General features: G+C 38.2%; 3 protein-coding genes across 3 annotated transcripts in view; 1 reads left to right on the top strand and 2 right to left on the bottom strand.

Annotated features, from left to right (window-relative positions):
* Window positions 1–1,613: 1,613 nt before the first annotated feature.
* fam174b (family with sequence similarity 174 member B) lies at window positions 1,614–5,848 on the top strand. Its single transcript, XM_043263976.1, has 3 exons — window positions 1,614–2,222; window positions 3,119–3,250; window positions 4,089–5,848. The coding sequence occupies exons 1-3, from the start codon at window positions 1,957–1,959 to the stop codon at window positions 4,090–4,092; spliced, it is 402 nt and encodes a 133-aa protein (XP_043119911.1). The 5' UTR covers window positions 1,614–1,956; the 3' UTR covers window positions 4,093–5,848.
* A 3,145-nt stretch (window positions 5,849–8,993) lies between these two features.
* st8sia2 (ST8 alpha-N-acetyl-neuraminide alpha-2,8-sialyltransferase 2) lies at window positions 8,994–19,915 on the bottom strand. The gene is made up of 6 exons (XM_043263975.1): window positions 19,269–19,915; window positions 16,561–16,617; window positions 16,037–16,192; window positions 15,695–15,952; window positions 11,944–12,237; window positions 8,994–10,287 (listed from the first exon to the last, which is right to left on the bottom strand). Exons 1-6 carry the CDS (start codon window positions 19,364–19,366, stop codon window positions 10,002–10,004), a joined length of 1,149 nt encoding a protein of 382 aa, XP_043119910.1. The 5' UTR covers window positions 19,367–19,915; the 3' UTR covers window positions 8,994–10,001.
* The window catches only part of slco3a1a (solute carrier organic anion transporter family member 3A1a), a 52,598-nt gene continuing 43,179 nt past the window's right edge, over window positions 16,036–25,454 (bottom strand). Inside the window, exons 10-11 of the mRNA XM_043263974.1 lie at window positions 16,561–16,617; window positions 16,036–16,192 (exon numbers count right to left, since the gene is read on the bottom strand). Coding sequence (XP_043119909.1) covers window positions 16,586–16,617 — 32 coding nt within the window. The 3' untranslated portion in view covers window positions 16,036–16,192; window positions 16,561–16,585. The remainder of the gene's footprint in view (window positions 16,193–16,560; window positions 16,618–25,454) is intronic.

Below are 25,454 nucleotides of genomic sequence, written 5' to 3'. Positions count from 1 at the left end.
AACACACACACACACACACATATATATATATATATATATATATATATATATATATATATATATATATATATATATATATATACTTCAGATACACATTACATATCTTGCATTTAAAGGAATAGTTCACCCAAAAATGAAAATAATGTCCTTATTTGCTCAGCCTCGAGTAGTTCAAAATCTGTATGAAATCCTTTGTTCTGCTGAGCTGATGGAAGTCAAGTGTACAAACTTGAAAAAAGTGTCCACTGACTGTTTTTGTGTAAGTGCGCCATCGTGTGGCTAATTTAAACTTTGCACTTTTTTTTTACTTCCCTTTTTCTTTGTTTTGGAAGTGTTCGACAGCCCCAAAAAATCCCTCGGTTAAATAATTAAAGTTGACAGTTCATAAGTGTGATACGCCAAGGTGCGTTTACTTATGCTTAAAATCTTTTTGGGTTATCCAAGTATTATTATTATTTAAACAACACTCACGTGTGACCCTAGATTACAAAACCAGCTATAAGTAGTGGGAAATGGTATATTTGTAGCGGCACACAATAAACTGTATGGGTCAGATTTATAGATTTGTCTTTTATGGCAAAAAAAAAAAAATCATTAAGACAAAGTTCAGTAAAGATCAGTAAGAACGTTCAGAAAGAAAGTAAAGATCATGTTCAGTGAAGATATTTTGTACATTTCCTACCGTGAATATATTGAAACTTTTTTGATTAATAATATGGATTGCTAAGGGCTTCATTTGGACAACTTGAAATGTTTGTCTATCTGTGTGTGTGTGTGTGTGTGTGTGTATATATATATATATATATATATATATACACACACACACACACACACATGTATTTGTACCCTCATATTTCAAGTATTAAAATAGTTGTCTCTCATCCAAATATTGTCCCATCCTAACAAACCATACACAAATTGAAAGCTTATTTATTTTGTGGTTTAACATTAAATATGAGTTTGATTTGAATGCACATTATGGGATTACATGCATTTAGATCTAGCAGACCATATGAACCGGGACTCCTCTGTTAAATAATGTTAAATAACAGGATGGAGCACAGGAAAGCCAAAGCCTAATCCAAGAATAACCCATTTCCTTTACTTAGGCCTAACCTTAAGGGGTCACATCGAGCATTTATTCGTTTGAGGTCCACTTATAACCGTTTTCCACTTTCTCTAAAATGTCTTTGTGCTGCAGGATGAATGTAATGCTCTCTTATTTTAGAAACAGATTTTCTCAGATAATTGTCGCGGGTTTTGTCTTGCGGTAAAACGCAGCATGAATAATCACATTGATTTAGAAAGATGAACTGTTAAAATGGGCTCAAACAATAATAGTAAAACTTTACCTATCATATTTGCTGCTGAGTTATTCCGATGGCTGGATAGATGGATATATATATATATATATATATATATATATATATATATATATATATATATATATATATATATATATATATATATATATGCTATACAGCTTTAAATTCTTTATTAAAATGTCTGCTAGGCTAGCCTCGAGCAATGCAATAATTCAACGCCACGGCTATCAACACGCGTCCTTCTTCCATAACACCACGCTTGTGCCAAACGCCGATGCGCATTGGTTCCTCGCCCGTTTGGACCCTCCCGGAGCTCTTCCGGGTGTGGATAACCCACATTTCCTCCTGCCGACACGCATTCCCAAGAAAACAACCTGGAATAACGGGTCGAGCCGCTCGCGCAAAGCATCGCGCTCGCGCTGGAAGACGGATAGATCGCGAGATCCAGGACGCGTTTGGTGACCGACTGCGGGGACCGCGGAGCGTCTGAGATGTCAGATCATCGTTCCCCAGCACCATTCGCCTGCCAGCTGTCGTTCGCGCCCGGAGCTAAAGAACGCAGACCTTCTCTGCACTGACTCTCTTTTTAATACACGAGACTGTAAGCAGGCGGTTTGAACGGAGGAACAACATGTGGCCGTATGCTTTGGCTGTTGCTCTCGTTGTCATTGCGCAGGGGGTCAACGGAGAGCCACATACGCGTCCGTCCTCAGCGACGCCGCTCAACTCAACGTTACCCCCTCAGGAGGAGCGTCCATCCCATAATGAAACCGATTCGGCGCTCGGATCCCGTATTTCTACTATTTTGAGGGATCTCCCTACCATCAAAAGCATTTCGATTTTCATCTGCGTTTTAACGGGCGTGCTCATCACGTGCCTTGTAATCAAAATATTCAGGTAACGTGCGATTGCGCCGTATATTCTCGGTCACAAGTATTGTTGTTTCCAAGAAAATGCTCATAATTGGAAAAGGGCGTATTTTTCGACTCGGTGGTAAATGTCCCTTGTAACGTCAGTTTAGTGTCACTGATTGTTCTTCTAATATAAAGATATCATATGCATAATTCGTTTATTTCGGAACATGCTAGATTCTCTGTTAATGTTGACAGGTTGTCCCTGATTTAATCCTCTAACGGCTTTGGGAGCGGATGATTCGCCTGTAGGAACTCGAGAACCGACTCTTATTCAGATCCTTTATCTAGGAAAGATTCGAAAGTTTTATTTATTAATTTTTTTTAATCATTTATTTTTTGACGTTCGGTTCCGTAAGCAGACGTGAACGTAACTAAATTATCCGAATCTCCGTTTCCAGTACAGCGAAAAAGCATTTCTGAACAAACGAATAGTGACTCTTACGAGTCGGTTCTTTTTAGTGATTCAAAACGCGTAACGAACGAAGAAGTGTGTTTCGTGCTTCTTAAAATGAGACTCGTTTGCTGTTGCTTATAGGACGTGTAATGAAATACACGACGAGTTTCGCTGAAGTGGTGTTTTCTAAAAAAAAAAAATTATTAACTGTATGATAATATACAAGCAGGATCATTTATTGGATTGCATTTGTCATATATAGCAAGTATGTGAAAAGTCTGTCACTGACATAAATGCTTTAGTATGGTTTGTTTATGATTTGTTAGATTAGTTCTAAAATCTAATTTGGATTTTTTTTTCTTCAAAATGACTAAACTAATTATTACAAAGCTAATGAATTTAAAAGAATGTCCTGGAAACGATTCTAATTGAACATGCAGGTCCTAACCTCCCTCACCTGTTCTCTCCATCCCTGCTTTGTTTAGATCAGCAAAGAAGATCAGAAAAACGCGAAAGTATGACATAATCACAACCCCCGCCGAGCGTGTAGAGATGGCACCTTTAAATGAAGAAAACGATGAAGAGGATGACTCCACCCTGTTCGACGTCAAGTACAGGTGAATACTTCACCGCAACATCTGCTTACAGCATTGCAGAAGATCTTCTTTGTATATAGAGGTGTTCCAGTGCTTTTTAATTATGACAAGAAGTTAAACGGAGTGGGGGCTAATGCTTAAACTGGTGGCACAAGGGTCTGGATCATATTTCATTTGTTTCCAAGTCTGCCTGTTCAATACCTTCCATCCCAGGAAAACAAGATTGAGTTTCTTCCCAGACAGCTGCCAATAAATGCAGTCTGTGCAGTGCAGCTGCGTGTTTTTCTCTTCACGTTTCAAATATGTTTGTGTTAACAGATTAGCAACATAATGGAACAAGGAAGTGGTACTAAAAAACAGCATTTTCATCTCATTAGAATAAAGTTTTAGTGGAAAATGCCTCCGATAAGCACTTAATGCATATTTGAATATTTTGCTGAGGAAGAGTGTTTAAAGTTGTTAACGTTTCAGAATGTTAATGCTTCCAATTTTTTGTGTTGCTGGGCAATATCTTTATTATATGAATATATATATATATATATATATATATATATATATATATATATATATATATATATATATATATATGAATGTTGTTGGTGTGTGACCTCACAGGTCCCTGTGGAAATAGTTGTGTTATTCGAAGGGCCAGCGAGCGTCAAGACTTGACTTCTCCCTTCCGTCCAATTGTTCTCTGACTGAGAAACTGCTTCCTTTTCGCCGGGCACGGCTCCCTGTTTATCAGCTTTTATTGGCAACGTAACCGTTCGATAGCGAGGCAAACCAGCTCAGACCAGTTGGACAACTGGAAACGTGATATTTTTTTGCTCTCGTTTTAAAAATCTTTGCTTTTTCGTAGGTGAATTACATTCCGAGTCGCCGTTGAAGAGCTCCCGGAGACCTCTGTTTGAACACATCTACACAGGAATTGCGCTCGGCTTGACTCTTCAGTGGAAGCTGCGTTTTTTTGTTTGTTTTTTTATGTATCGATATGTTTCGACATTCCGAACCGGCGTGAAATACGGCGTTTTGTGAAAGCTTTTCCGTCGAAAGCACAAAGTTAAGATCGATGGAAAAAAATAAACCAAACAAAACTGACTTTAATTCGCTTCAAAGAAGGGAGACACTAAAGTTAGTCCTCCATAAATGAATCATTGCTTTAATTATTGCAGAAACATTCCGGTTATTTGGTAAGAAAGTAAGGTAATTCAATATCATTTTTTTTCAATATCGCCCCTTGAACGTATCAGGCAGCTTGAAATTTCTGTTACAGTATATCACACTCAAGTTATTTTAAGTAATATTTTTGAAATGTGATCATTTTGTATAATTCTAGACGATAATGAAAATTATTGATGATAAAAAAAAAAAGATAAAAAAATTAAAAGTGATTTAGCTGTGCTTGAATCAGCTCAAAATAGATATATTTGTGATGGACAGATTTTTTTTTTGTTTTTGTTTTTTTTATCTGACTATTGACGATGTGAAATGGATGTTTATGTTCCGATACTGAAATTTTATTATATACTATTGTCTGTATATACTGTATGCAAATTATTCCTTTGAAATAGTTTATTTTTAGACAGAAAAAAAAAACATATTTTGATTTAATAAGAGTAATATGTTTCAAACCTCCCTATATTTTGAGAATTATTAATCTACTAATCACTAATTGTGCATATTTACTGTATAAGGGTTGAAATGTATATATATATATATATATATATATATATATATATATATATATATATATATATATATATATATATATATATATATATGCTAGAGAGGATGTGCATGGAGTTGGGAGAATATTGCTGCTGCTCTGAGGTTAGGGCTTTTTTCTTTCTTTCTTTGTGTCACATATGCACACCTCCTTTTTTAATAAAGTGGGTTTTACAGTGGAAAATTGCAGTGCCACACATCATGAAGGGTTTAAACACGTTACACAGCTGTCGTATCAGATATATTGAATTATATTTCCCAAGTTTAGAGCAGCACCGAAAGAACATCTTAAAGCTACAGCGACTATATAATTATTATTTTGCATTATGTGACTTTTCCTTAACTTCAGTGTGACTTTGTCTTACGTCGATGCTCCTGCTAGATGTTAATGTGAAGGACTTTTGTCCAGGGCCAATAAGACATGTTTGTTGAATTATAAATCGTTAACGATGTAGCTGTTATTTTCTGACTAGAAACTGAAGTATGTGATTCTCTCTCTTTCTGTTCTGCTCTGGATGTTTCATACAAAACTGAATGGAGAGGAACGGGAAGTAAAAAGTATTAAATGCAATCAATCGCTGATGATGGCTGTAAAACTACACAAAGTGTTATTTCTGCGTTATCTTGCCTAAGGTGGTTTTTTTTTTGTTTTTTTTTCCTGTTGCATTCCACAATAACTGAACATGTCTTAAAATACACGCTTTAACTTTTTTTCCTGGGTTTGACATGCTTGCTAGTCTAAACACTGGACAGTTTTTTGTTTTTTTTCCCTTTTCCAAAGAAAACCTATATATGTCTGTGCTAATTGTAGAATATTGTTTCTGAAAAGTACCAAATCCTAAATGTACCATTTTTTTTTTGTTCTTGATTAATAAAAATACTTTCTAACTGACAGAAATCCTAATGCATGGAGGTTTGTCGAATGCCGTGTTCAAAACCCAGTTCGCGAGCCGAGATCTGTCAAAGATGTGTTAATCAGTAACCTGCAGCGGCTCAAGAGCGGAAATAATGCAAGTCCGGTTTGTTTTTCCTGTAGCTCAGTGTTAGTCAAGCTTGAGCTGGACATAATATTTTGGCTAACTCTGCAAAAAGTGACAAATAGATTTAAGAATTGGTGTCTTTATTGGCGTACACTCAGGAAAAAGGTACAAAACTGTCACTCTTGTCACTCGGGTAATGCATTTTTATAATAATATGTACAATAAAAATGCCACAGTGACAGCTCTGCACCTTCTTCCTTTAAAGTGTCCTCTTAGTTATAACTCAGAATCGTGTTTTTTGTGGAGACTTTTGACAAAGAGGCGAGTTTCTCAATCGCATGGATGCATGTCACTTCATTGCTTGCAGAAGGCAGACACATTTTGTTCCACACTGCACAACTCTGGCTTAGAAAATGCATTTGAAGCTTTATTTGGAATTTCGTTGTTAAATCTTCCATCCTTTGTGGCTGCTCCCCTTTAAAATAAGTTGCGAAGCACCACATAGAACATAGTAAATTCTCTTTTTGCCTGACATGAAAGGCTTTTTAAAGTGTTTTTCCTGTGATAAAGCGTTTTAAAACAAACGTCGGCTGAGCAGAGTCATATGCATACAGCTAGTCCTCGCGCTTCGGTCACCCACAACCCTTTAAAACACGCCACATTTCCAGAAATTTGCCTGACAAGACATCAAGCCACATACTTTTTAGAAAATACACACTGAAATGCTGTTTCGTGGCTCAGAGATCGTACAGTCTCTCGCATTTCCTCCTGTTTTCTCGGTTCCTATTTATTTTAATAAGTATTATAGATTTTATATAAAAGAATAGTTACCTACAAATGAAAATTTGGTAAAATAAGGTCATCTAAAAAGTAGAGATATTCACCTATCCTCTGCAGTGAATGGGTGCCGTCAGAATAAGAGTTCAAATAGCTAATAAAAACAGTAGAATAATCCAAATGACTTGAAAAGTAGTGTTTATTGGTAACAAATAGTTATAAATTCAAGCTTTTGGGTTCGTGCGATGTTATTATCAGCTTTTTAGGCCCCCCTTCTAACGGCACCCATTCACTACAGAGGAAAGAGCGATACGATGCTCAATTTTTCAAATCTGTTCCGACGAAGAAACGCACGTTTACATCTTGAGTGGCCTGAGGGTGAGTACGTGCGCTACAAAATGTCATTTTATGGTAATCTATTCTTTTAAAGTGTAACAGTTTATTAACTGCGTGATTTCCCTCAGGTCAGAGGTCCTTAACACACGCATTGAGACCTAAAGGACGAGGATTTTGCACAGCCCGTTACAGTTTTACTTGACAACGAAGACAAAGAAGCTCTCATCCTCCCAAACATCTGGGCTATTTTGGGGGTAAAGTTAATAGGGTCCCTAACCACACGCAGGTCATTCAGTAAAAACAGAAACAAAAGGATCCCCGTTTCTCCTCAAAGACCAGACACTGTGGTAATCATTAACACATCCTGAAAGCAGGAAACGTGGACATCTCTTCCGAACGTCCTCCGAAGCCGTGACCTGCAGTCAGTTGCGGCGTAATTAAGTTTAGTCATATTGGTTACAGACCGTTTCTATTTTTTTCAAAACACAGGGGTGCTTTTACGGATAAATGCGTTCATTATGTCGGATGGCCTGCTGACGTCTGCGGTGAGACCATTATCTATTTTTAACTTAACTTGAGACATAATAAGAGCAACATGTAGCGCGGCGAATGCTCCGTGTCAAAAACACGACGGATCACAGGCCGCTGTTTATGAAGAGAAATATTCCAAACATTTCACTAATTTTGATTAACGGCATCCGAAAAAAAACCTCTGGCAAACAACTTCTAGGAAAACGTCCTTTTATTAGGCCTCAAAGCAAACGTAATGAAATCTGTGCCTAAGCTATTTTTTTTTTTACTTTGTGAAAATGTTTTTTTTAAAAGGCCTATCTATTTTCAGGAAGTTAAATGCTAAATTTATTTGTATTCTAATGTCTGGAGTCATGACTTGTGATAAGCATTAAATAAAAAAAATTCTAAAAGGTAAAGAGTATTGCTTACAAATATTGTAAGTCTTTAGATTACATTTCATCTTTTTTTGGAAGTCGCATCACATTTTACAACCTGTAATAATAATTTTTTAATTATCTGATATTTTAATCTAATATTTGTTGACCTTGATACAGTCATAAGGGGCTGGAAGGGTCCTTTTTTTGAGATATAATTTCCTGTTTTTTTTTCTTCTGCTTGTTCTTAGATGCGTCACAAAAATTTCTTTATCAACGTAAAGTTTTAAAAAATATTAAGCAATTAATTTTGTGAATTAGTTTTTCTTTGAAATGTTTTTTTTATTTTTATTTATTTTTATTATTTCATTTCTATACTGCCCTGTTTTACTTTATAGCCACCGAAAATAGCCATTTCAAAGTCGATGTACACTACATTATTTATTTATATTTTATTTTTTTATTTTATTGTTTTTGGGAGGGGATGCAGGAATTCGACCAAAACAATAAACACTTTTACATTGTCACAAGAATATTAATGGTGTTCTTGTGACCTTTATACTAAAAAACAAACAAAAAAAACGCTGAAAAACTTTTAGTATATATTAATCTAATTTTACTGTATTATTTAAATGCAGCGTTGGTGAGCATAAGAAACTTAAGAAACATTTTTGACCAACTCCAAACTTTTAAACAGTATGTTTGAGTCCGTATAAAAAAAGTTATAAATGGAGATTGTTATTAAATATAGACTATTGTGTGTTTGTAATGGCTGTTTTAGTGATTATCAGTTAATCAGTTGTAACAATTTTGTTAAACTATACAAATACATGAAATGTAACAACGGAGTAAGTGGTTAAATTTTACCTAACTTGCTGTAGTTTTCTAAATATTTTAGCTGAAGGAACTATAAAACTAGTTTAGTGAAAGGTTGAACAGACAAAAAATTTCAAAGAAGAAATTGAATGCGAACTTTCTGTGAAACCATTTACTAAATAATAATTCGTTGAAACATCTTGACCCGTCTAGTGTGTGCATGAATAAACTGGGGAAAAAAAGTACAGCAGTATGTTTTTACTTATAAGTTATCACAAATACATTCACTTAAACATGTAATATGCGTCACATACAAAAAGAAATCCAACCCCGACCCCCAAAAAACCCTTAGATACAGAAACGCCGCTGCTATGTGGCTTTAACAAATTCCAAAGTGTACACACCGAATGTCCCTTCACGCTCGACCATCCTTGAGTACACAAGAGTGTGTGAACAGCTGGGTGTGTTCTGGATTTTGGCTACAGTATCTCAGCGTGGGGCTGCACTCGCTCCGATAGCTGCCTCGCTGTGCAAACACGTTCAACTACACGCCTGCAGTTCACATGTTCCGCAAGTACTAGCGCACATCAATGCAAAAATGTCACCGCCTGCTAACAATCACAATACTACTTCACTAAGTCTTTCTAAGGCAACTTTATCGAGTCTCACGCGACGCAGCATAGCGTCATCTCTAACTTGAGGCACTAAATTGTCCAAAATATCTTCTAGAAGAACGTACGTAAGCAACGTAGTGGAAAACCCCCTTCAAACCAGTGAAAACGTTCGTCCTAAGTCTAAATTGCTCGATGTTAAATGTAAAAACCGACGAGAGTCTTACATTCAGTCGTTCTGTCTGTGGGCTCAACAGACACTTAGACCGTAAAGGCAACAAATAAATGACATTCTTAAGTACCTTTTTTTAAACAATTGTGCCGAACAGCTAAGACTAAAGACAGAAAGAACATATGCTCCCACCTAGTGGCCAAATATGGCAGAAAATCTGAACAAATAAGACACTTAATGAAACGCGAGATAAGTAGAAATAAACCAACGGCAAGGGGCTTTTTATAAAATAGCCTTAATTACAGATTTAAAACCTTTTCAAGGTTGAACACTTTAAAAGGAACCAAAAAAAATATTGCATTCTCACATTTGGTCAGAGATTTACCCGAAGCATTCAGGTAATCTGTATTTTCCACAGCACCTCTAAGGTCCAGTGTACGAAACCGTTCGGAACGAGGCGGCGAGCGCTCATGTTGGAAGTTTACACGGTCCGGTGTGCAGCCGCAGCGCCCCCTGTCTGTGAAGAGCACTTAAAGTTCGGAATTCCAAAGGCATCGTGTGTGGACTGGCACTGGATGTGTAGTGGTAAGTTAGCGTGTCGTAGTAGTGGTACTTGACCGGTTTGCCATCTGGATCGTGGGCGAAAGGCCAGAAGCCGTACAAGTGGATCTCATCGCAAAAGCGGGTGGCCATGGTGTACATCAGGAGCCCGGTGGTGGGTCTTTTAATCTGGACGTGATTGGTCAACCAGTATCTGAAAAGGAAAATCACATTGATAAAAAGTTCAAAAAAGTTCAAGAAATGTCTTTCCTGTCCCTCTGTCAACTGAACGAGTCATAAAAATAGTGATTCCTCTCAAAACAAACAAAAACTAAAACTCAACTAAAACTTAAACCTGAGGTTTTAAGAAAAGAACCAATCCAAACGAATCGGGGGATTATAACAGCTAAGGTTACTAAAAAAAGCATCCTGAGCTCAGCTGTTGAATTTAGGCGAAATCCCTTTTTTTTAAATGTTCTCATGCTAAACTCGCCCCCACATCCAAACCTGACGGCTATGCCAATCTTCCACGTTTAAAAGGAGAAGGGAGATCAGACAACTGAACAATGTCCATTAAGATGCACTGAACCCTCTCCAGTCCACTCACCCCTGAATAACCCTCACAATGGGGCTCTCTCTGTATCCGTGAGGTGTCATTCATTCAGAACAGTTGAGGAAAAAGGGGGGCCTTGAGGAAAGGAGTTTCAGATAACAAAGAGGATCCCATATCTTAAAGCTACCTCTGGTCTTTGTACTTTAGGGCCGAGTGCAAAATCTCAGAAGGCTTTCTGATTCATTTTGGATTTAAAAAGAAACTCAATTTCATAACATTTTAACTTGTAATTTATTCCTGTGACGGCAAAGCTTAGAAATCTTTCTGATATGCTCGAGACAGGTTTCTCATTATTGTCAACGTTGAAAGCAGGAGTGCATCCGAATCAACGCTTCAGACCTTTTCAAGCTGGAAACTTTATAAATATATGCTCTCTTGTGAATTACTAAAAGAACCAGCTCGTATAAATGGTGCGCATCCTACGACGACAACTCGATATGAAGTTTTGTACCACACTGGAAACACAAAATGTATGAATTGTTTGAATTGATGATTCGAGTACAAACACGGTTCGATACAGCCACGGAAAATAAGCATACTTTTTTTTTTTTTTTGCCATTTGAATGTCTTAAACCTGTTAACCTTCTATTTAAATTACATAGAATGTTTTTTTTCGCAGTAGTACATTAAAGATTCCTCAAGTTTCTTTCTTCCTGTTTGTGGAGTTGACTTTTTCCTTTTTTTAAATGAGCTATTCCTTTACAAATGCCCTACTTTTAAATCATTTTATCAACTACGACATATTGTGATGCCAAATTTTTCTCAATACCCCATTCACCGAACAGCCGTCTCTCGCCCGACCTTTATCCCTGCCCTGGCAACCCACGTTACGCAGATGGATCTAAGAAAAACCAGCGGCTAGGTGCATTGTAAGGATGGTGAGCTCCAGCCACTCTACTCCAAGAGAGGGCTGAATAGCAGGCTTAAAATATGCAGAGGTCAATGAAAGAGGCAAAGGTTGCGCGCTATTTAAAGGCAGCCGACTACAATTGAGCCCAGAGGGGCTTGAATTCATTGAGTGAGCTCACAAAGACCTCCTGTAAAAAAAAAAAAAAAAAAAAAAAAAAATACAGATATATAAATGCCGGTATGCACTTAGTGTGCACCTCGATCCACTTACAGGAACAGCCCCACGCTGTGGTCTCAGACTAGGATGTGAATGTATTGATGCCCGGACTATAAATAGCGAGAGGCTTGATACACCTGCTTCAGCGAAGCACGAGTGTTGAGTACAGGCTTAAATGCACGGACACGTACCCTCTGACAGCATGGAGCAGACGCAGGGAGGGGAAGGCGGTACGGACGTTCACGGTGTGCAGAAGAATTAGGCGGATCGCCCACTCCACTCGCTCCTCTCCTCCTTTAGCCATGAAGGCAGGGATCCACAGCACGCTCCCGCTGAGACTCTGCAGCCTGTGGACGAAGCGCTGTACCCACTCGTCGCTGTGCAGGTCCTGAAAAGCACGCTGCACCACAGAAGGGTTCATGGTCACCAGACTGGTGCGCAGGCCCACATCAGTCGCGTACTCCTCTACTGGAGCCAGGTTACACCTCGAAAAACACACATATACATATATTAGCACAGTCGGGTTTTAATGACATCTCAAGACGGTTGCTTTACATATTTTATCTGTGAATGCTGCCGTCTGCGTGCATCCGGATTTCGACACACGATCAAGCATTAGTTTTCTAGTAACAAGCCATCAACAGCAAACATATCTGAAGTTTATGTCTGCTTCAAAGAGACTACATTATACCCTTACATTCATAACATACTCAATGTGCAAATGTGTCAATGCGGAGCTTTCAAATAAGTGTTGCGTTTTTCGTCGTTGCCAAAAGAGGTGCGATGGCACATTAGACTAAACGGTCCTTCAGTTATTTCAACAGCTGGGTTCTGGAAGCAAGGATACCTTTTTTTTCAGAGAGCAGAAAAATCTGCAGGTTTCGATGATCTTTAGAAGGCGCTTTTTATTCTTTTCAACTAATAACATTCCTTGCGAGTTGCTTGTCATAACGTCTTTAATCCAATTATTTTAGATTTTATTTTACATTCATTTGACTCATAAATGATTCACGGGACTGCAGTTACTTCTCTCATTGAAAGCGCACACAATCTTGTACTTCTGTACTTTTTGAGCAATTTTTGCTTCAAATACAACCGTGAAATATTTTGACCTGGTCGATTTGGTTCATAATGCTTGTTGGCTTATAATGCTTTAAAAATCTCTTTGGAAAAGAAATACTCTAAGTCAACTACAGCCACAATGAAGCAACGATTTCACTGTTTTTCTGAAGTAATTTAAAAGGTACTGTTCACAGCACATTGCTTGCGTAATAACACAGCCGATTTAATGGAACGGACCTTTGAAAATTACTCTGCCGCTCTCTTCATGAGTACATTTTTTGTAGGGAGCTACTGGAACAATGATAAATAAAAACACAACATGCCTGAGTCTGTAAATGAAGTTAACAGAGGCGAAAAATATACTGTAGCAGGCATAGCGTTTACAGCAGTAACCAAAGAAACGCTATATTGCTGCTGTTCTATAAGCGCCACCTGCTGTTAGAGAGTCTCATTAGCCCCTCTCATTTGTTGTTTTTGTTTCTTGCAGATGTTTTAATGGAACAATTTTAAGTCTGTTTTTGCTTTAAATTTAGAAATGGCACGATCTTATTCAAAATGTGTGGATCAGTGCAGCGGTTGCATAAAAGGAGATATTTCTATCTGGGACAATTGGCATGTTATAAACCAAATAAATTAGCTTGAAAAACAAATAAAATAATATGCAACCAGTATTGGAACCGACTAATTTGCTTGTATAAATAAAAGAGAAAAGTCAATTAGTACCTGCACTGTCCATGAAATATTATGATTGGTGCATCATTAATAAAAATATTAAATAAAAAGCCGCAAATTGGAAATATAATCTGCCCAGGTTTTAAAAAAAAAGTACATTTGCATAATTTACTTAAACTGCTCTATTTTTGTGCACTAGTTTTGCACTTGATGTAATAAAAATTATTCTTCAGATCCACTTAAGAGCACCTAAGTATATTTAACGGTGCTATTTTGGGACACCATAAATATTAACTAAAATACGCTTTTAACACCATCTCTGTATTTAAAATAAAATGTATTTACTCACTAGAGCTTGAGTATACTAGTGTACAAAAGATGGGTTCGAGTGAAAAATGGTAAAGCCCTACCGGTCTATTGAGCTTTAAGAGTGACATATAAAAAGCTTAAAAGTAATAACGAGTAAATGACCTTCACTCCAGACTTCATTTTAAAGTCAGCAATTCATCTTTGTACAAACTACAAAATTAATACGACAGTATGCATTATCTTCTCACATCCAGACTTAAGCAAGTGACTTTTAAAGCTCCTCCCACCATTCACTTCAAAAAAAATCCACAAAGACGCACAGAGGTGACTTTAAAGCAAATACTGAGCGCAGTTTTGGCATTATCATCTTGCCACAATACCTGGAAAACCTTTCAACACTGGCACCATGCCGACTGCCGAGGCTTAGCTGTCACGGTCACACTCCCACACAGTCTTGTCCTTGCCCAGCAAAAAAGCCATGCCAAACACACAGGAGGGATTTAAGTTCCTCCATTTCTTAATCTTCGAGGCTCTGTACGTCCCTGGACTGGGGCTGAATGACATTCGTGTCCTAAAAGCGCAGCTGGGCTGTTGAAGACTCATTTAGGATTGGGAATCTCACAGTATTGTACTACTACACGCGAAGCTGCTGTAAATGTATTTAATCAAACAGCTTTGGGCTGTAGGCAGAGCACTTTACAGGCAAGTGAACTTTTAGTCGCTTGTAGAAGACAGCCTAATTATGTTTCCAGGGCTGTGGCTTAGTATGTCTTATACAAATGTCATTTTGGCTCAGCTGGTCAGTAATTGCAGCATGTATCACCCTTCAGTTCTGAAAGCCTTCCGGCAGTTTGAGTCAAGCCTGGATGTACTGACAGCTATTTCAAAAGTGCATTGTGTCGCATAGAGATCGGAGCGTGTTTGAAATCCAACAATTTCTTTAAAAGCTGGTTTCAAGCTGAACGTAGAGAATGCCAATCTACAGCCGCAAAGATGCAAACAGCACAGACAATTATTCAAAAAAAAAAAAAAAAAAATTCAATTAACTTCATAATAAAGTAACATCAGCCTTTCCGCTCTGAAGTACTATTACTACTTGTGATGAAACATTTAAATTTAGTATAAGCCACTTACAAATGAGACAATAGAAGCAATCAAAACCAACAAAAGAGCAATAAAATGCAAGTGTTCTGCCGTGTGTGTGTATGATATCACCCTCACACACAAAACTAGTAGATAGAACAGAAATACACAGAAATCTAGTGGGTTCTCTCTTTAGAAAAACAAACTGCTAGACAACAAACAGAGAGCGGAAGTTATATAAGATAGTGTTGTTTTTTTAATAAATATATAAATGGAACTAGAATAGAGAGTGTTAGAAGGTCAAGCAAAGATAAAAGATGTGTTTTAGCCATTTCTTGAAGATGGCCAAGGACTCAAAAACCTAAACTCATAAATCTATAACGTTTTTTGCTGCCTGTTATTCATAAAAACAAGCTTCCACCTCAAAGAAAAATAGGTAATTGTGACAGTTTACAATGAGAAATAATTTCACACTGAGATATAAAATCATAGCAAAAAAAATAAATAAATAAAAGACCATTTTATGAGAAATTGGCAATTGCAAGACAGTCCCAATAACCATTTTTTTTTTAAACACTAAAGGCACAAACCGTATCTTCCACAGTTATCACTGATATGAAATTAAAGACCCAGAAAAAAAAATATTTCTTTAAGAGTATTTTGAGAGTCCTTGTTTTAGGACACCGTTTTATCATTTTTCTTTACAGCCAGTTTAGGTGGGTTTATTGTTTGATTGAGGATGAGAGCTGGCTAAGGTTACATCAACGGCATAAACTGTTGAACGCGACGACACAAAATAGAAGACAAGTTGTTTACCGGATGACAAAGTCGTGTGAATCAATCTCTCTGCCGCAGCTGCTATTCAGTAGTATCCCAGAGTTCCCTACGATGGCACATTGTTTGTAATGCTGGTTCTTCATGGGAGACACCGTCGGCAAAAGGTGGTACAGGTTCTCGGAGATGTTTGTGGTGCTCTGGCGGTCAAATATATAATGAATGACATCCCCGGGTTTAAAGGTGCTCTTAAGGATTGAGATGTCCCTCTCAGCATCCAGGAACCTCAAAATGTTTTTCCTGGAAAGAAAAAGGAAAAACAACACAATTATTAACGTTCTTTCGAAATGCCATACGGCGCATTTTAATAAACTGAAAGTGCACCTGATGAGGTTAGACAAGGTTCTGTTGAAAGTCCATTCTGGTGAGGATGAATTGCTGGTTTTGCTCTTTATGCCTGGCAGTGGAACTGGAGAAGAGGAGACTTTGCTCTTTCTATAGGTGACTAGTGAAGTAGGAGCAGCATTCAAGACTGAATTTCTGATGGAGGAAAAAGACCGTGTTTATGCGCACGTCTGTCAAACATCACCGTTAAGACACCGCTACGAATACAATCGTCACCTCAAAAGATACCGGCAGTTATGCTTTGGTATATACCCTGTTCTGAACTCCTGAAATCCTAATAAATCTGCAAAAACGATTTTAAAGTGTTTAAATAACTATAATTAACATGCAAATAAACTGAAAATAGAATACATTTAATATTTTACAAATGTCTTGCTTTAGGTCTATAACGCTCGGAAGCAGATTGAAATGTGCGGCTGTAAACATCAATAACATTTTCTCATAAATAAAAAAACAAAAAAACACTATAAATCATGAACGATATAACGAATCGGATTACAAACCTGTTGGACTGAAGGACAAAGCTTTTTAAGTGAAATTTCTGTGAATCCTCAATGTTCCTAAGAGCAGAAAGCATAAAATATTCATCATCATTATCCAGTAATGACCATTAATAATGCTCTCTGAGTAGATAATTGAGGTAAAGGCAATTAGACCCTGGACTGGAAAATATATATGAAATTGAATTATGATGATGTTTATTTAGGACTTAATAAGTCATTCCACTTCTAAACTCTTTATTATATTTTGATGGTTCAAACACAATGGTTATTACTGATTAATAATATCAGAAAAATAAAGTGTTAGAATATATACTAAATCCGATCACCTTAAAGTGTTTGTTTCTTCATCCGAACGGATTTGGACAAATTCATCATCCAATAACTTGCTCACCGCGTGTTGAATGAGTTTATTATAAAACGCGCAGCTTTTCGCAATCGCAGTGTAATTGATGGACTGCCGTATTATGGATTGCGTCGATCAGCTCGTTTTGACTCCGACGGCACCCATTCACTGCAGAGGATCCAACGGTGAGAGTGTGATGCATTGCCAAATTTCTCCAAATCCGTTTTGATTGGGAAACGAGCACATCTACACCTCGGGTGGCTCGCGGGAGAGCAAATTTTCATTTTTGGGCAAAGTATTCCTGTCAAACACGTAGGCATGGATGATACGTAACAGACATCATGCCGTTCAAAGCACCTCTAGCTGCAGGGTGCCCCTTTCAAAAGCGGTCAGGACAGGATAGCATTGTCTCTTTCAGCAAATCAGTCCTATTTGTCTACCACTCACTGTAATGTTCTCCATGTCTCCCCCAAAGTCATGGCTACGTGCATTATTAAGCAGACAGAGCACAGATCTCTTAAAATTCTGGGGAGCAGCTTCAAATGCAGATTTAATGGTGGTGTTGCTTCAAAGCGCTTATAACTGCTCTGAGATATACCCCTTAGATCCTTTGTTTGATATAAAATTATATTTCAAATGCCAATAAATTAGAAATCTCACCAATAACTTAAGCAGGAATTAGATCATAAGCATCATCTAATGCCTTCTGACAGCTTGTAAATGAGGTGTGAAATTTCCAAATTGGGATTTTACAATTATATTTTGTCTCTGGGATATTTCGGGTTCGCAAATACGAGGGAGGAAATATTCCCTTTCCACGCTTAAAGGATAAATAGTAATCAGTGCAGCAGAAATGTGAAATAGAATCTCACGGTATATAGCAAACAAGCCAAATACTTTGCATAAAATGTCAAATGTGGCAACTCTAGGCATGATCCATTTAAAAATTAAGCACTACATGCGCATCTTGGCAGCACACACTTGTGTTTGAGTGTTGTTTTCTCGTGCAATTATTCTTGCAATTAATCCATCTACACACAAACATTTTTATCGCTCAAGAGGTTTAAAGTGTATGTCCCGAGACAGCTAGATTTTTGCAATTATGTAAGCCTGAGGATTTCTGCTACAGGGTTCAATTATAACAGAGGAAAGGCAAACGGTTCATTTTTGTCTCCAGGCTGTAGCTTTAAAAATCACAAATCAAACAGTAATCCCCTAGCTGCCACAAACCACAGATCAGACCGTCTTTTCACTTGCCATGAATGGGCGCAAACAGAACACACTCAAGAGTAGAACAAAACCACAAACCAACAGGCATCCGTTAAGGAGCACCACGGTCAGCTGCATTTATCTGATGACTCCCGTAGAAGGTTTCACACTCAGCAAAGTCTGAAGGACTCGCTTTGGAGACCTGCCAAGCATTAATAATTGAAGACTACATACTTATTAACGTTATTCAGCAAAATGGGTTTCAAAATGTTATCGCTCTGCTGATAGGCAACTCCGAATGGATAAAAGAAGAACTTTAAAAGCTCGCGCATCTCCTCCAGATCCTACAGAAACATCATCATAATAACATCACGTGAACGCTTCCCTCAAACTGAAGTACCCACAAACATAGGCTGCGGCTCTGCGAACAATAGTCCTCGGGACAACACATTGTCTCCCTCTTTTGACTTAGACACAGAATTACCCTGTTTGATGAAAGACCAAACCAACCCTGCAGGAAGACACAGTTTAACGTGTAGTCTGTGTTTTAGAACATTGTGGCGGGTCCAAGCTGGTTATTTGCCGTTCCAAAATGGTAATTAACTGATCCAAGCCAATCATTTGCCGGCCCAAGGTGGTCATTAAGTTGGTAAGGTGGTAAATCATCTTGGAACAGCAACAAATCAGCTCGGTAGGGAGGTAAGGCTGGCTTTTTTTGAAATATGCATCTTGTCAGATAGCAACTGAACGGCTTAGACCACCTAATGACCAGCTTGGACCAACTAGAGACCAGTTATTTTCTAAAACACAGAAAATCAATCTTAAATTGGAGCTGTTCGGAAAAAAAAAAAGAAGGAGACAGAAAATACACAAGTAAATAAAATGCACAGCTCTTTGTCATTTTCTTGTATGTATAGTAATGGTGTGAACACGAGCCGATGTAATACGCAGCTCAGGCTAGTCCTAAATGGACTGTCCATTGTTTGGGCTCCCACAAAGTCTCTCTCGAGACAATCAAAAGCACGGAGGACAATGTCCTAAACATAAACACCACATAAACATAAATAGAGTGCAACTGCGCGCCGCGACAAAGACCAAACAAGAACGTGATGTATTCATCTGTATTGTTTATTGCGCGTTAATCGAATTTACTTACGCGATTTCTTCCTCCACTTCCGATATATCAGCTATGATCACAAATATAACCAGGGCTGTCCCGATTCCGAACATCAGTATTCGGAATTCAAAAGACATGACTTGACCGATGTGTGCGATTCTCCAGATGCGTTTAACTAGAAGCGCAATAGAGATCCGTTCTTCTTTCACACCGCTTCCTTACGCAGGGCAACACATGTAACGTTCCTCCGTCTCCTCGACAAAGCCGCACCATTCTAACCGGCCGTGCAGGTTAGCGAACAGTTGTCTGCATCAAACATCGCGTCCATCGGCTTCTTCCACCTTCACTAAAGTAGTGTGGAGAGGAGGCAAACGTGAACGTCCTTTCTTCTCTTCTACTCCTCGGAGATCTGGTGGGAGGCAGTTCCCTTGAAACTTTGCCTGCAAGGTGCATAAACTCACATATGGATGTTATGCATTGAGTTAAGCCACGTAATTGGCATTGGGAGGCGCGGGTTTAAAATTGAATATGAAATACGATTCCCCCTCTCCGTCTTGCTCTCTTTGTTTCTATTTGACGAAGACACAGACGTTTGATTCTCTACGTTCAGGACTTTCCGTTGACTTCTATTGTTTTTATATTGAGCTAATGGTTCTTTTCTAAATTCTAATCCGGATCCTTGTCCTGACCAGGCACGACGCGACGGGGTTACAGCGACGAGCCATTCGTCTGTCCACGGTGAACCTGGAACAGCTGCACGACTCGACATAATCAATCACAAATCACAGCCAATCAGAACGGTTCCCTCCGACCGAGCGCGTTCTCGTGCTGCGCAACCAGAACGCCTTTTATTTGAACGACTTTCCTGCTGTTTTTGGGGCGACACGCCTTTATTTGTGTAACTTTAGGGATTTGTCGATATTTCTCAACTTCTACAATCAGCCTCACCTGTCACGTCATATTCACGTTTAACGGTTAACACGCACGAGGAGCATTAATTCTGTCCAATGAGAGTTTCGTGTGGGCGGGGCCACGCAACTACCCAACATTTTTATATATTTCCTGTGAACGTGCCAGACTTCCGATTCATTAGCCACTCTTTCGATAACTAGATGAATTACAGAGTGCAGTAACGCCGTCTTCGCAGTTTATGATTACAATAATAAATACAACTTATATGACAGCGAACACCAGTTTGCAATATCAAGCAGAATAATTTGAGGGTGAGGAACTTCAAGTTACAGATGATCATGTTGATCTGCCACGAAATACATTACGACACTGTTGACTATACATAATGTGTTTTTATTTATTTACTTTCTTTGCCTTTAAAATATGACTGCACGGTGCGCATCACAAGATAAAAAACCTTGCACATTAAAGATAAAAATGTCTGCCCAGCTCCTAGATTAAAAATATGGTGGATGTTGTCACATATTTATACACACTTACAGAAACAGTTCCGTATAACATAAATGTTAGCCTGTATACTCTTGCTCATCAGCTTTCACAGTAACAGCTGGTTAGAAAACAAATTGAATTGCTGGAGGTCACAATGTCAATGCGCTAATAGGGTTTTGCCCACATATGGGACATTTGGTCATTTAAACCCCACTAGAAACACTCTCTCTCCCTCTCACACACACACACACACACACACACACACACAGACAAAAGCACCTGCTGCTTTAGCCAACAGTCCTTTCGTCTTTGATTCTGATCATCTCCGATTTAATTGAAAGGTAGTAAAACCTTAATTTGTCGGCTGGTTGTTTCAGTGATCTACAACCCTAACACAATTAGGAAGCATCGTTTTTTTTCAGCTAAGATTGACTGGTTATCATGATCACTCGCCAAGTGTTTCAGAACACCAGATGTTAAGAGAGGTATTAAAATTTGCTGTCTTTTAAAGAGTGCACCCAGCAGACGCAACCAGCGAAAAAAATAACTGACAGAATGTTACTTACGAAGAATGTGCTTGACGGTTTTCACCATGTTCCAGGCTCAGGAATATACCGGAACAGTCCTGGCATATTATATCTAAACCTACAAATGAAGAAGCTTCTCACACTGTGAAAGATGTACTGCTTATATCATAGTATCCTGTCAGGTCTAACACCCTTACTGTTTATCAGGATATGCTTGTGTAGGCAAATGTAGGTTTGTATTGAGAAATACTAATATATAGAGCATTTTTGGATTTTTTTGTCCATTTTTATGATTCAAAGAGCATAATACGTTGCTGTCATCCCCTCCGTCGCATGCATATTTCGGATGTACCTGATACTGTTTTTAGAAAAGGAAGAACATGATGTGTCCTACTTCACATTCAGCCTATTAACTGATTGTTTATGCTCATTTATGATTTCCCGCAACAAATCTTACCATTAAACTAACTTGTTGTTTTGTCACCATAAGTTCTGTATTTTCCGTCTTTGTCAAAGTTTTTAATACATCGGCAAATGAGCCCACAAAAACTTTGTTTTGTGCCCACAAATATAGTGAATTTCTAAAATAAGTCTTATTTGAATCATTCTGATACATTTGTGCTTCATGCTGCCAGGGATGGCCTAGAAATGGTGGTGTCCGTGGAGAAAAGAGTAAGGAAAGGAAAAAGGGGGTCATCTTTCTGCCATATTTTTAATTTGTCCTCACAATTGCTTTATAGGGAGTCTGTAAGCATGATGGGTCGTGAAAACCTTCTAAATTACATCTTGTTTGCGTGAGTGTTTAATATAAGCCTATTATCTGTCAGTGAAAATTATATCTTAACGGTTCTTTATTATTGGTATCCCTGCCGGAAAAAGAATCGAGGCCATTAAAGAATCTTTTATAGTTTTACTGGTTTTAATGGGAATTGTATGGGTTTTAAAGGTGTCATCAGTTGCAAAATTCACATTTACTTGTTGTTTAACTTAAATGTGTGTTGGCGGTGTGTGTATACATCCACCCTGTAATGCTAAAAATTCACCCAGTGTATATATATTTTTAAATCCTCCCAAATAATAACCCCTTTATCAAATCAAGCCAATCACAGATGCACACAGGCCGATGCCCCTCCCACAATTGTTGAATGACACTGGTGTCTTACCTCAGACCCTGAGTGAACTGTCATCAGTCCGCCTTTGATTGGACTCTGGAATAAGGGTAACATTAGAAAAGAATGTCTCTTAGGTCTAAAGTAAACAGTAGGGTTCATCACCGCACAGAAGAGGCAGGGCCCGGGTCAGCGGAGCTCATTAGCATTTAAAGGGACATGCAACAAATCGAGTTGCTTAAAAAGAGCTGTTTTTGACAGGGTAACAATGATGTTGTTTTACACTAACATTGAAAAGTTTTAACCAATAGGCTTTTCCTGGAATCCTAAAGAATCAAATCAACTTGTGGAAAATGGGCATCCAATGACCCATTTAATGAAAACTGTAATGGTGCCTCTTTGTCTCTCTTTGTATTAGATGGCCTTGTATTGGTGGGTTGTTGAAACGACTAAATCCTAATGGAGCATGTCCTAAAGCACAGGAATCAGTTTTTAGTGATTCAAATAGCTAAAAGTTGATATTGTTTTTTTTAGCAGGGATATGGTTCCATAAATAATCTTTAACATCCACAAAACATTTCTATTAAAAAAAAGGTTCTTTATAGTGATTTTTTAAAACTGTTTTGCAGTTGTTGCCCTCTGTGTCAGAAGTAGCGTGGCGATGATTGAAGTACAATAAGAAATAGATCGAGACATCGGTTTACTGTCAGGAATTCGTGTTGCGTTGTGCCGCTTCCATTATAAACTGACTGTTCAGTCGGGGAATCAAAAATGGTCATATGGAGTCGTTGCAAAAAAAAAAACACTTTTGGAATGTCAATACTATTGTAGTAAACGAGTGAACGAGTGAAAAGGCAAATCAAAATCAGAATAACTTAAAAGTTATTTCCGATTTGCATGTCTTTTTTCATCTTGCCAAACTTGGACCAGGCTACTGAAGCTGTCGGAGAGTCACCGGAGCTGCCTGCAAATAAATGAGCAACATTTCATGTCAGTGAGTCACAGCAGTTCTTGAATGCCTTGAGCCAATATAATTCATCTGCTGCAACATTAAGGTAGAAAATAGTGCCCATATTTCCATCGGCTCAGTGTGCCATTGCACCGGACCCAGTTTAGCCCTGCATGCGCAATGTGTATATCAAGTTATCCAATGGAAAATGACCATGCTCCATATCCAATCTGCTTCTAAGGATTTCATGAAGGCAAGTAATGGGTTTTTGTAATGCTTTTAAATAATCTCCTCCTGCCTCCACACACACACACACACACACACACACACACACACACACACACACACAGCCACAGGGAAGGGAAATACTTTTGCAATTTAATTTTTTTATGTAAGATGGTATTTTGAAACAGTCCAAGGAATAAGTGAAAAATGCTTTGGAGGAAATCAGACACTTTTTCATATCATTATGCAAAAATCTCTTTCTGTAATCTTTACCTATATTGTGAAACATTGTCAAGAAGAATACTTTATTTTACAGTGCTGTTACTCATGCATGTACTCATTATAGTAACTACAATTACTCTAGGTCATAACTAGGCACTAACCCTGAACCTACCTCTAAACCTAACTATGCCCATGTAGTGACTTTATGTTGACAACACTTTCTTAGGTAGGTACACTGCAAGTATGTGTAAGTTCACGTACTACAAAATAATGTGCAACCAAAATGGCATTTGAGCAGTATGCAGTTATATATTGCAATGTTTACAAAATAACAAAGTTAATATGAGAGAATATTCAAGAGCATGCACCATTTATTTAATATCCAGATTGTAGTTTACTTTTGCTGGCATTTAAAAAAATAAATAGATCCTTTGGTTTTGACCACGAAGCGTCAAGCTCCTTGTTTTCTCCCTAAACTCAGTCTGCATTTGAGCATTCGAGCTGCTCTCAACATCTACTTTGAACCGAACATCAAAAATGTACAACACAAAGAGCCGACTGACAATCCACCCTTCCCGCTTCTCGCTCAAATATTACGAGCGCCATTTGAAGAGTGTCAGGCATATTTTTTGATTTATATTTATGACACAGAAGGGTTTATCTTCAGCTGGAGACGATTAAGTTGCTTGATTATTATGGACAACTTGAGCAGTGGTTTTCCGAAGGATCATTTTCAAAACCATAAATTCAGCATATTTTTCAGTTAAAGCACCGCGGCAGAACATCGGCTCTCTTTTGAATGACTTATTTACATAAAATATTCTGTGCATTTTCACACAAACACATCAGTCTCCTGAGAAATTAGGCCTTGTAATGAATCCTCAAATTAATTATGCACAGTTTGATGGGATAGCCATAGCAATGATGGATTATTATGTGAAACAAAGCGAAACGGATGCAATGTGCATAGAAACGTACACACGACACACGCCAAGCCAAACCCTGCTAACGCACTCCATGGTTGGGGAGGAACTCTTTAGGGAAACAATGTAGATTTTGTAAAAGCATTGAACTGTTTTCCTCTCGGTTTCACACACAGGCTTCGGTGCCAGCAATTAAAGAAATAATCCACCCAAAAATGAAATTTCGCAAAAGAATTTACTTAACTTTAGGACATCCAGTCTGTGCCTTAATTGGAACAGATTTTGAGATATATTGCATTTACAGTGGATCCTATGCACTGAATGGGTGCCATCGAAACGAGAGTTCAACCTCGAAATGAGATTTAAAAACGCCTCTATAAATTTCACAAATAAGCAACACAACTCTAATCCATCAATTGACGTATTGTAAGCAAAATGCCGAGGGCTTGTAACAAGCAAATATATCATTAAGGCATTTTTAACTTCGGACTATTCCTTCTGCGTGCTAAAAAGCTCATCCTCTATCCATATATTGCTTTTTCAGTGAAGAAGCTGTCTGGCGTGAATCAGCAGGGAAATATGCAAGCACCATTTACAAGTGAAAACAAATACATATATGTCAAAGGACAACAGGGGAGCTTTAATTGGAGGGAACGTTATTACGGACTCCTATTTTGGCAAGAAGCGATGGTTTAAGTCATAATGTGTTAATGATGGCTTTGTTTCTTCCAAACACGCAGCTTTGTTAAGTGGATTACTTTCGGCATCTCATCCTGACGGCACCCATTCACTGCAGAGAATCCACCGGTGATTAAGCGATGCGATGCTAAACTTCTCCAACTCTGTTCTGATAAAGAAACTAACTAATC

This window comes from Puntigrus tetrazona, chromosome 18 (genome assembly GCF_018831695.1).
Source record: "Puntigrus tetrazona isolate hp1 chromosome 18, ASM1883169v1, whole genome shotgun sequence".
Classification (NCBI taxonomy): domain Eukaryota; kingdom Metazoa; phylum Chordata; class Actinopteri; order Cypriniformes; family Cyprinidae; genus Puntigrus; species Puntigrus tetrazona.
This window is presented reverse-complemented; position numbering and strand designations above follow the sequence as displayed.

Coding starts and splice junctions, on each gene's coding strand:
- fam174b (XM_043263976.1), top strand. CDS start 1,957: ATGTGGCCGTATGCTTTGGCTGTTGCTCTCGTTGTCATTGCGCAGGGG. Junction 2,223..3,118: donor CTTGTAATCAAAATATTCAG/GTAACGTGCGAT, acceptor TGCTTTGTTTAG/ATCAGCAAAGAAGATCAGAA.
- st8sia2 (XM_043263975.1), bottom strand. CDS start 19,366: ATGTCTTTTGAATTCCGAATACTGATGTTCGGAATCGGGACAGCCCTG. Junction 16,618..19,268: donor GAAGTGGAGGAAGAAATCGC/GTAAGTAAATTC, acceptor TTCTGCTCTTAG/GAACATTGAGGATTCACAGA. Junction 16,193..16,560: donor TTTGTCCTTCAGTCCAACAG/GTTTGTAATCCG, acceptor TTCCTCCATCAG/AAATTCAGTCTTGAATGCTG.